The 11632-nt window shown below is 45.8% G+C and overlaps 1 protein-coding gene across 1 annotated transcript in view; it reads left to right on the forward strand.

Moving 5' to 3' along the window:
* The window catches only part of BRCA2 (breast cancer 2, early onset), a 74971-nt gene that overhangs the window by 28839 nt on the left and 34500 nt on the right, over positions 1–11632 (forward strand). The window contains exons 10-12 of the mRNA XM_006879635.1: positions 1149–1282; positions 1370–5960; positions 8836–8931. Coding sequence (XP_006879697.1) covers positions 1149–1282; positions 1370–5960; positions 8836–8931 — 4821 coding nt within the window. The remainder of the gene's footprint in view (positions 1–1148; positions 1283–1369; positions 5961–8835; positions 8932–11632) is intronic.

Genomic DNA, 11632 nt, shown 5'->3' on the forward strand with positions numbered 1-11632 from the left:
CTTGTATACAGTTCTCTGACAGTGGTACTGGGAGTCTTGTATACCGTTCTGTGACAGTGGCGCTGGGAGCCTTGCACAGAGTTCTGTGACAGTGACAGGTGTCCTCTCCTGAATGAGTTTATCTCTTTCTTTCCCCACACAAACAGTAGCTTTCCTTCTGTGCATTTGTTTTAAATTTGTATAACTTATAGTTGATCTCAGGTAATATCTGCATATGTTACTGTTCAGGCCTTTAATTTCCAGAGTTGAGAATCAGTTCACTCTGACCATTGGCTCACTCTTGAGACCTGAGGGCCTTATAAATGTCAAAGTCCTAGCTACTCAGTTCCCACTGTAATATTTTTTATTCTTGTAAACTAGAATGTGCCTTTACACAGATAACACTCTTTTGCTGCATTGATTTGCCAGAACATACTATGCCAATTTTTTTCCAAAGTAACATATTTTAGAAATTGGCATAGCAGCCCTTGTGAAAATCCCTTTTGGTGTTGAAGAGAGCAGATAGTAAACAGACATAGAAGATAAGTGTTATTTTTAATAAAATACAGGTAAATTTGCCATTTTTAACCATTTTCTGCTTTTATTTTAATTACTAGTTTATGGTAACAAACTGGACAGCTCCCAAAAATGCTGTGTTGTACACCATGTATTTCATTTTCCCAGAAGACTGTTCTTTTCTTTAGAGACCAGCATTAAACTAATGATGCAGCCAATGGTGGCGATAGTTATTAGGTTACAAGCACATTTGAACTAACCTGACTTTGTAATTGAGATTAGGTTCTCTTTTAGGCCTTTTCTGGAAAGAACCTGTTTGTAAAAACTGAGTTTTGTTCTTTTTTAATATGAAAACCAGACTGACCCTAGAAGTGCTCCTTTAACTTCTCTATTTGGTGGCTATCCACTTCCTTGAACTGTATGTTAGTTGAAGTGATGATAGTTATTAAAAAAAATTTAATTCCTGTTTATCTTCAGCTGGAAAATATCATTTCAAAATGAGAAGTCTTTAGTACTCTTTCCTTAAGTCAGTGACGTGCTCTTACTGCTCTTTGTGGGATTCTTGTTTTAGACACTGCCGTCTTTAGTTGGAAAATACCTAATGCATGTGGTGGGTGACACGGGTCTTCATTTGTCACTCTGTGTCTTCTCAGGTCTGCAGCATTCTCTTGTTAGAAGGGAGAGGATCTGCGATGGTACTGAAGAACCAGCCCTTGCCATCGGCCGCTCTCTGGGGACTGTTCTGAGAAACACTGCCAGTAATGAAAGCAGTTTTCATAACCAGCTCGTATCCCAGGGTTTTGATCACAAAGTTCATTCAGAAGAGTTGCAGTTGTTTAGAACCACATCTGAGGACTGTATCTCCTGCTTACAGAGGTGTCCTGGTGATGGTGATGTGACAAGTCCAGCATTTTCAAATAGAAAAGAGATTTTGTCTGCTGAATGCCACCCTGCAATACAGGACACAGAAGCTGAATGTAGTGGTTATCACTCCCAGTCCCAGAAAACCTTTTCCTGTCACCATCCAGGTGCCAGCACTCTGATAGCAGAGTCAAGCCCCAAGGGCCCTCTGCCAAACATTGCTGAGATTTCTAGAGAAAAAGAGACACAGAAAGTATCAGAGAAACGAAAACATAAGAATTGTGATGCCATTTTGGACTTTACCAAAAATACCTCCATAGAAAAAAATAAAACAATGTCTGTCTTTGATGAAGATTCTAAAAAAACTGAGCTGTCACCACCTGCAAAGTGCATGACGGTCCCATCATCTGCTACAAAGGTGAAACTTAACCAAAATACACATGGAAGAGTCATCCAAAAGGACCAAGAAGAAAGGGGTTTGACTTCACAAATAGCTGTCGACCCAAACTCGGAAGAACTGTTCCCAGAGAATAAGGATGACTTTGTCTCCACAGGGACAAGTGAAGGCCATGTGACCAGGGAATGTCACGAGGCAAGCTCCAAGAGTGTCAAAGAGCCCATTGTTGAGGGCACTGCTGTGCTGCCTGCAGACTCACATGACAGACAGACAGACCAAGTACTGACAGTGCAAGACTCTGACCTGCCACACTTAGCCCGGGAGCTGGCGGAAGAGGACAGAAGGCATCGGAAAACACCTCTCAGTCAAGCTTGCACGCCAGACATCTCCTTACAGACTGACAGGAAGTCATGCAGAAAGGACGACCACATAGAAAGACAAGTGGGGCTTTTGGGTTCCTTTTCAAATGACAATTTCAGAAGTGGCTTCAAAACAGCTTCTAACAAAGTCATAGAGCTTTCTGAGCACAATGTTAAGAAAAGCAAGGTGCTCTTCAAAGATATTGAAGAGCAATACTCTGAAAGGTTAGCTTGTGCTGAAATTGTAAATACTTTCCCATCAGGTAATGAGAAAAAACAAAACAGACCACACGCACAGAGCTCGCCAGCCATGAATCCTGCATCTGAGGGTGTGCAGGGCAGTGCATTTGAGTTTGGTAGTGCAAGGAGTTGCTCAGCTCCTCAGATCCTACCTCTAATGCACGATTTGAGTAGAAACCCTAGCTTAACCCCTAGCCAAAAGGCAGACATTTCTGAGCTCTCTGCTATCTTAGAAGATTCGGGGAGCCAGTTTGAATTCACACAGTTCAGAAAACCAAGCCATGTTACAGAAAAGAATGAAGTTGGAAGATGCAGAAACCAAGTGGCAGTCTTGAATGGCTCTTCCGAGGGTCTGCAGGCCGTTGCTGTTGACATCCCAGCTAACACCCTGCCCACCAGGCACAGAGATGTGAAGCCGGATCGTGCAGTTGGAGGTGAACAGAAAGTTGCTGCCTGGCAGAAAAATGTTTGTGGAAGTACGTCCAGCTCTCTAACTGGTCAGAATGGCAAGGAGCCTACTGGCTTCTGTTCTGCACGAGGCACAAAAATCTGTATTTCTAGCAAGGCTTTGCAAAGAGCTGTACAACTCTTCAGTGACATAGAGGACGTTGGTGAGGACCCCTCTACACCAGCCAGTCCCAGAGGCTTCTCTTCAAGTGGACGTGCTGCCGTGGGTCTAGTGGCCGAGAGAGAGAATCTCAACGGTGACACAAATTCTGATGAGAAATGCCAGCTTGCATTACAAAACACTGTTGAAGAGAACACTGAACCATGCGAGAGAAAAACAGTGAGTGAAGAAAATACATGTGCACGTGCCAATAGAAACGGCTTAGGAGACGCTGATGGCAGTAATTCAAGTGAAAAGGATATGGCCGATAGTCACAGAGCTGAGGAGGGCTCTCCGGCTCTCACTGATGAGCCCAGCATGGATCCAAAACTATGGGGCCAGTTCACCGAGGAGGGAAACAGTGACATCAGAGACGTCCTCTCAGATTTAACTTGTTTGGAAGTTGTGAAGGCTGAAGAAACACTGCACAGTGAGGCTTCCCATAGAGAACAGTTAGTTTGTATTCAAACGGGGCACACTGTGAAAGATGATGCCAGCTGTCATTTAGCCTTTCAGACTGCAGGTGACTCACCTGGTAAAGTCACATGTTCATTTGGTGAAAATGCAGAACTGGCTAGCTTTGCAGAGCCTGTGAACTCTGAATTGCATTCTAACGGAAATAACAAAATGGATAGCTCTAATTGTGAGAAAAGAGAGGTAGTTGAAAAACAATTAGAGAAAGGAAGTAACTTACTTGGCCCTGAAAATAATTTACTGACTATCACCCAACAACCTAGATATGAAGTTGAAAAGACCAGAGGAGCTGTCACGGTGGGCTTTCGCACAGCAAGTGGGAAAAAAGTGAATATTGCGAAGGAATCTTTGGACAAAGTGAAACATCTCTTTGAAGAAAAGCAAGCTGATAGTGAGGCCGTTGCTCTGAAGCGGGGAGGGGGCTGTGTAGGAGGGCATGAGTTATTATGTGAGGCGCTTGACAGACCCTCTGTCTCAGGGTCTGCAGAAACGGAGGCTTCTCTAGGTGGTGGTGAGAGAATCCTTGCTCCTATTAAGACCATGGAGTTCTCAAGTGGTAATTTACACAGTCACACTGACCGTCTCATACCATCAACTAGTATTTCTTTACAAGTTGAAGTCCATGGAAATCAAGGGAAGAAAGCAGCAGAAAGTCCTGAGACTTGTTACACAGACTCCTCAGCTCCTTCGGCCACTGAAAACCCAGCTTTGGCATTTTACACGGGACACGGGAGGAAAATATCTGTGACTCAGACATCACTGTTTGAAGCCAAAAAATGGCTCCGAGAAGGGGAACCGGAAGATCAGCAGAGCAAAAGAAACACCGCTGGTATTATTTGTTTAAAAGAAGACGCTCAGGGCTACGTAGGAAGTCTCTCATGCATCACTACCCCGAGAGGCCCAACAGAAAATGATAGAAATAATCTCACAGAGAAGCAAGATGTAGATCCCTTACCTCACAGCGTTTGGAACAGTCCAGCGCTTTATCCTGATGAGATCCATAGTAAACCAGGCTGTCTCTCAGAAAAGAAACTGGACAGTGCTGGTCTCAAGCCAGTAGTAGCAAATGCTGTAGATAAAAAAAGCACAAGTGTTTCTGGAGCCCCATCAGTAGTGAAAGCAGACACAGCCCAACAAGCGATCAAGGAAGGCACTTTTGCTCTGGGACTTGCAACTAACAGTCCTCAAGAAAACACAAGCACGGCCATGTCTGATGCAAGGAACCTTCAGGGCAGGCCACCAGCATTCAGTACAGCAAGTGATAAAAGCTGTATTTCACTAGAATCCATTACAAAAGACAGAGAGATGTCTGCAGAGCAGTGCTGTGGGGTCGCCCAGAGGAAAGCAGACCCTGGCCACACAGCAAGTGTTGCAGGCCACCCAGAAGCACCCGAAAGTTCAGGAGGAAGTTGCCTGTCACCTTCCCGTGAGGGTGGTGGTGAAAGCAGTGTGCATTCATGTGAGATTCTCGATAGAAGTTGGCGCACACACGTCTTACATCACCACCAAAGTTTGTCTGAACTGGAGAAAGTTTTCCAAATCTCACCTAGTCAAGTTCACCTGCAAACCCCAAGCAGATGTCAGTTGAACCTGGGCACGCTTCCCAAACCAGTCCCTCCTACGGATGCTTGTGGAATCTTTAGCACAGCGAGCGGACATTCCGTGCACGTGTCAGACGCTTCCTTACAAAAGGCCAGACGATTATTTTCTGAGATCGAAGACAGTGCCACGCTTCCAGCTTCCAAAGGACCCATTCAGAGTGACACAGAACATTCAAACAAGACCGCGACACACGCCAAACTGCCGTCACCCCAAGAAAGGCCTTTGTCCACCGTGCCACATCCCGCTGCCTGCTCTGGATTTAGCACAGCAAGTGGGAAACAGGTCATCATTTCCGACCGTGCCTTACACACAGTCCAGGGGATGTGGGAGGAGTTGGACCTAATGGCGGCTGAATGTCATCCTCTGTCTCCTACCTCTGGACAAGACGGAGCAGAGGGTCTTCCGCGTCCTCGCACTGACATGAGAATCTCCAAGCCCCTGGGGAGCTCTTCAGTGGGAAGGACCTGCGTGAAGGAATTTCAGTCACATCCTTCTAATACAAAATGTGTTTCTTCAGAGAACTGTCTCCCGGGCAGGGTTTCTCCACAGCCCTTACCGTGGAAACAAGATAAACAGCACGTGGTATCAGGACCCAGAGCATCGCTTGTTGAGAACATTGTCCTTTTGGGAAAGGAGCAGACTTTTCCTAGAAGTGTGAAAATGAACACTGGCAGAGTCAAAGCATCTTCTAATCTGTCTGTGGGAACAAGTGGCGACGTTCGCTGCACTTACGCCCAAGATGCAGAAGACAGCTTTGAAACAGAAGCCGTGGAAATTGCCAAGGCTTTTATGGACGATGAGGAGCTGACCGACTCGGAACTGCCAGGTCGCACCAGACGTCGTCCGTTCACCTGCCCAGCAAATGAGGAAACGGTTGTATTCAGCTCCAGGGTCGGAAAAAGGAGAAAGGCACTCGTCTCAGCAGGTAAGTCTCCAGATTTATCCTTAAGGGTCACAGAGAGTTAAAGCCGTGAAGCTGTTAGTAGGCCTGGTGTGCCCCTTATAGTTACAGAAGAAAGGTCTGCTAGTCTCCCTGAGAACAGCCCATGAGAATAACGACAGGACAGAGCTAGAACAGGAGCCTGTACATGGCAAGACACTCAGCATGCACAGTGGCCTTCGCATCAGCCACCTCCTCAGCCCTGTGGGCACAGGATGGAACCTGCCAGAGGGCTGGCTGTCTCCCTGAGCACAGGGGCGGTGTCCATCTCAAGGTCATGGGCTCTCTTCACCAATGACCAACGTGTCCTCGCCTGGCACTTGGCTTCCTGGCCACATTTACAGTGTAAGGGAGTTGAAATATTATCTTCCTGCTTCTGAAGAACACACAGTTTCAGGAAACCGGAAATAACCAGCTCCTCCTAAAAGCTTCAGGCTCATAGAATACATGTGTTATATGTCATCTCGGTCAGTCCTTCACAGACCGAGAACAAGGCCAGCCACTGCATTTCCCCACATTTCTGCCCACAAGTCATCCTTGTTACTAGGTGCCTTCTGCTCATCTTCCTTCCTAGTGACTAACGTAACTGAGAAAGCACGCCCCGGCCCTGTGCCACCCACGGCTGTGCCGCTGTGCCTAAGCCCACTGATCCAGTCACCCTGTAGAGGTCTTTTCTAGGACACAGCTCAAAGTCCTCAGGGACTGGCTCCTTCTGGTAACATGCCCAAAGTATGTGAGACAAATTCTCTCTCCTTGTTTTTAAGTTTTCCTTAATCAAGTCCTTTCCAAGTCAGAGACCAAATCCACCTTGGAAGAAACACAGCGTGAACACTCCTTAGAAGCAAGAGTGCTGCGTGCTCACTTCTAGCCGTGTACTGTAGCCTGGTGTCAGGAGAGGCCAGGCCCTTTCATGTAGGAGAGTAGAGGGTCAGTGGGGAAAAGGAAGCCCCTCAGTGAGATGGGCTGACAAGGGCAGCAGCCTCGGCTCACAGCAGGCAGTGGTTGTGAGACGTACAGAAGCAGGCGGGGCTTTGTGCTCTTCCACTTGCAGGGACACAGTTCAAATCCCCCAGCTGCTCCGTGAGAGAAGGACGGGCAGTCAGTCTCCTGTGTGATTTACTGCCTTTGAAAACCCTCTGGAGGGTCAGCTGTGGGTCAGTTCTGACTTGACAATACACAGCACAACATTTGTACTTGGAGGTCAGCACCTGTCAGGAGCACGTCACCGCACTACCACCAGGTCACATGCTAGTTCAAGTTAATTTTAGTACTAAGTTGATAGTACGTGCCTGGAACTATTTCCAGTTCTTTTGCACAAAATTTAAATTGCACAGGTGGGTTGCTGTTGTTCCTAGAAAAACAAACCATTCCTCTGGGTCATCTCAGTCATCATCATCTCATTTGCCTCGCTTCTGCACATGTAAACCGCAAAGCCTTCAAGTTGACTCCCAACTCTAGCAGCCCTGTAGGACAGAAGACCACCCTGTGAGTGTCCAGCGCTGTGACCATGGCAAGTGGCGTGAATGAGCCGTGTTGAACACAGCAGCCAGGCTCCCTTCTGTTCTGTGGAAGCCTGGAGCTTCATTGGCTTCTGATGGTTTGAACAGTGCAGGCTTTCGTTAAGGTGCTGAGTCACTTTATAGTGATAAAGCCTGTGTGACATTTTTTACTCATTTAGTCCTACAAATTCATCTCCAGTAATAAAGTCTGAAGGGAGCTCTGGTGGCCTAGTGGCAAGAAGCTGCGCTGCAATCAAAACACGTGGTTCAGATCCCACCAGCTGCCCCGGGGGAGCGGGATGGCAGTCTCCTGTCGTGCGATAACTCAGAAAACCTGCAGAGTCAACTGTGGTCGGTTCTGACTTGATGGGACTCACTGGCCCCAACGGTACAGCGTAAAAGTGCCACCTGCGTGCTGTCCCAGAGCAACACGGACGAGCTTGGGTTCTCCACTCGTGTAGCTTTAAAATCAGGAGGGCGACTTTTGCTGGTATTTTTAGGTGATTTGCTGTAAACTTATCATCCTCCTCCTCAGTCACTTTCACTCCAAGACCTGGTCACTCAGAAGTCCCTCCTTGAATTAAATGCCCTCACAAAGAATGACTCTTGGAAGAGATTGCGTTTTTCTCTGTTGCTGGTAAACCTGACACAGTGCAGGTTATGAAGAGAGCTGCTCTCACCTCTGGTAACACATGTTTCTAACTGAAAGCAGTTGACTGTGACTCACAGTGGCCCCAGGTCAGAGTAGCGTGAGGCTCCAGGGGTCTTCAGTGGCAGGGTTTGGACGTGGTCACCAGGCCTTTCTCCAGCGGGACCTCTGGTGGACTCAGGTTGTCGGTTTTGGTTGACAGCCAGACATTTATCCTCTGTGCCATCCACCCTGTTTACCCCTAGAGCCATTAAAGATGGGAGCCCTGGTGGCCCTGTGGTTAAGGCATTGGGCTGCTGACCAAGGGGTTTGGAACCCACCAGCTGCTCTGGCGTCTGCTCGGAAACACTTGCAGCTGTGGGGACCTTAGGGGGCTTTTCTCCTCTGTCCTGTCGGGCCACTGTGGGTCCATCAGATGTGGGTAGGTTTTTATTATGTAACAATAGAAATTAAAGTAATGCTTAAAAGTGAATTTTCTCAAGTTGCCATGACTACTCACTGAGTTATTTTGTGTTTTTATTTAACATACTATAAGAAGCAGGACTGAAACTTTAAAAAATGGCATGAGCGGCACAGTTCCGTTCAGCCTTGTTGAAAGCTTTACAGTTTGATGGTTACTAACAACAGTGACAGGATCTTTGAAAACTAACATGGTGATTATTTGCTTTAAAAGCGTAGTCGGACTTTTTTCCTTTTTTTTTTTTTTTTTAAGGCGAACCCCCAATCAAAAGAAACTTGCTAAATGAATTTGACAGGCTAGTGGAGACTCCAGAACAATCATTGCGAGCATGCACAAGCACCCCGGATGGTAAGGTTCCCTTCTGCCTCCCCCTGTGGTGTCATCTGGGTCCGTTCATGAAGTTCTCGTTCTCATTTCCTCTGGGTTTATGTGTCATTGGGAAATGTTTTATGATTTAACTTCATTCTTAGACTTACATCTTACCTTCTTTCTTAAATAAACTGCTCCTTCATAAAGTCCAGTAGGACTCAGATGTTCTGTATAAATAGGAAGCATGAAATGATTATATAATAAAGACATTTGGGGCAGGGTTTGTCCCATTAAAGCTGTTTATGAGACATTTTTTCACATCCATCGCTAGTATTGGTTCTTGTCCATATTTCACTTCCAGACATTTTTCAGTGTCAATCAGTTATCTTTTAAGAAATACAGAAGGCACTTTTATGTATGAAACTCTCCTGATGATGGCCTAGGAATCACACATCTGTGGTGGGAAGAATCTTTGAAGAAGCTCCGTATCTGCAGTCAGAGCCGGGCCAGGTGTTGACTGTAAAACACATCATCAAGTACTCATATGAGAGTACAAACTGTTGTTTGTTTTGTTCTTACGTGCCATTGAGTCACCTGCGACTCATAGAGACCATGTATGTACAGCAGCTCTGAAGCCTCCACTATTCTGAGCCAATCTCAATGACTGAAACACCGACCCCCCCATTGCCCCAGTTACTCTATCAATCCATCTCATCTGAGGTCTTCCTCTCCTACTCTGTCCCTCCACCCTTACAACATGATGTCCTTCTTCAAGGACTGATCCCTCCTGGCCACATGCCCACAATATGTGAGATAGAGCTTCAAAATCCTAGACTCCAGGGAGGAACTTAGTTTCACCCTCTCCAAGACAGACTTGTTTTTTTGGCTGTCCATATGTTCAATACTCTTCTCTAGTACCACAACTCAGAGACATCGATTCTTATTTTGTCATCCTTAATCATTGCCCACTCTCTGTTTCATAGCAAGCACTTGCAACAACCATGGCCTGGATCAGGCGCACCTTAGTCTCTAGACTGACAATTTTGCTTCTCAGGACTCTGGAGAGGTCCCTGACAGCAGACTTCCCCAGTGCAATTCATCTTCTGATTTCCTGACTGCTGGTGCCAAGAGTGTTGATTGTGGATCCGCATAAGCTGTAATTGTTAACAACCTCAATCTCTTCTCCATCTATCATGGTGGTGCCAATTAATCCCAGTAGTGAGAATCTTTGTTTTCTTGATGTTGAGCTTTAATCCATATTGAAGACTATAGTCCTTGACCTTTTGCAGCAAGCGTTTCAGGTCCCCTCAGTTTCAGCAAGCAAGGTTGTATCAGCTGTATAACATAGGTTGTTGATGAGTTTTCCTCCAATCCTAATATTACATTGTGCCTCATATAGCCCGGCCTCCCGAATGATCTGTTCTACATGTAGATTGGAAAGTATGGAGACAGGATGCATCCCTGATTTTGAACTATGCAGTGTTTCCTTGCTCTATTCTGAGGAATGCTTCCTGGCTTGAGTATAGATTTCGTGTGAACACAATCAAGTCTTCTGGGATTCTCATTCTCCTCAAGGTTAGCCACAATTTGTTGTGATCCACAGTCAAAAATGCCTTTACATAGTCAATGAAACGCAGATAGACATTGCTTTGGTACTCTGTGCTATCAAGATCCATCTGACTTTAAAACTTAGTACAGTAAAAGCAAAATCACCATTTCCTAAGTATTTTGTCACATCTAATGTGTCCTTGTAAATAGCATACACACTCATACAGCACACAGACAACGGGGTGACAGTATTTCCGTGAAAGCAGGGCACTCAAGTCCAGCCACCTTGCCACACCTAATGGACATTGTATAGCCCTCGCTGGCTCCAGCTTTGAGCCACGCTTGGTTGCTTCCCCAGGCCCCTCGTTCTCCTGGCTCTGTTCTGCATCTCCTCCTGTTCCTTTTGTCTCTTTGCTGATCCCTGTCTCTAAACCTCATTGGCCTTAGGCTCTTCCTCAGAGCTCTTCTGTGCTAAACTCCAGGGACTTGTTTCCGAAAAGCTGGGTTTCTGCCGCCTTTCACTGGGAAAACTGACCTTTGAAGATAGAGTTTAAAGTCGAAAAAGAAGATGTATTATGTAAGACACTTAGGAGACAGAATAAGCCTTACCAGATCTATATTGCTGTCTTGGAGACTATGGGGCTTGTGTGTGAGTGATTACAGTGCCTCCTTTTGTTCTGAGTTGTCTGGGCAATGATTATGACCTTGACTAGTTGTTTGGTTTTATCAGCATTCCAGACAGTTGGTGTGATTCGTGTATTGTAGCTTAAGAGGAGTAACTCTTAGTCACAGATCACAGGAACAGATGGGGGAGGGCCACAAAGGGGTTCTAGTTTGCTGATAAAAAACGAGTCGTCTTAGGTTTGGAAGAAGGAGTGGCATCTAGTTCCTAAATAACATGCCTCTGGAGACTCTATGAACTATGAGAAACGACAACAGTTAGGGAAAGGCTTCGGGTCTTCCGTTCATTGGGTCACTATGAGTCCTGCTTGACTCAACAGCAATTAACAAGAAGTCTTAGTTCATACACAGCTATTACTGTACTCATTTGTTGTTTAAAAAGTCCTTTTGCCTAGGGTGTTATAGATTGTTAGTTTTCTCTTTTTTTATTATTAAATTTTATTAATTTTAATAAGCATTTACAGAGATTTTGGGTTTTCATTCATTCATTGTTGCACTATTTTCTCTACCC

The sequence above is a fragment of the Elephantulus edwardii genome, unplaced genomic scaffold (genome assembly GCF_000299155.1).
Source record: "Elephantulus edwardii isolate Elephantulus edwardi_28Jun2011 unplaced genomic scaffold, EleEdw1.0 scaffold00004, whole genome shotgun sequence".
Lineage (NCBI taxonomy): Eukaryota > Metazoa > Chordata > Mammalia > Macroscelidea > Macroscelididae > Elephantulus > Elephantulus edwardii.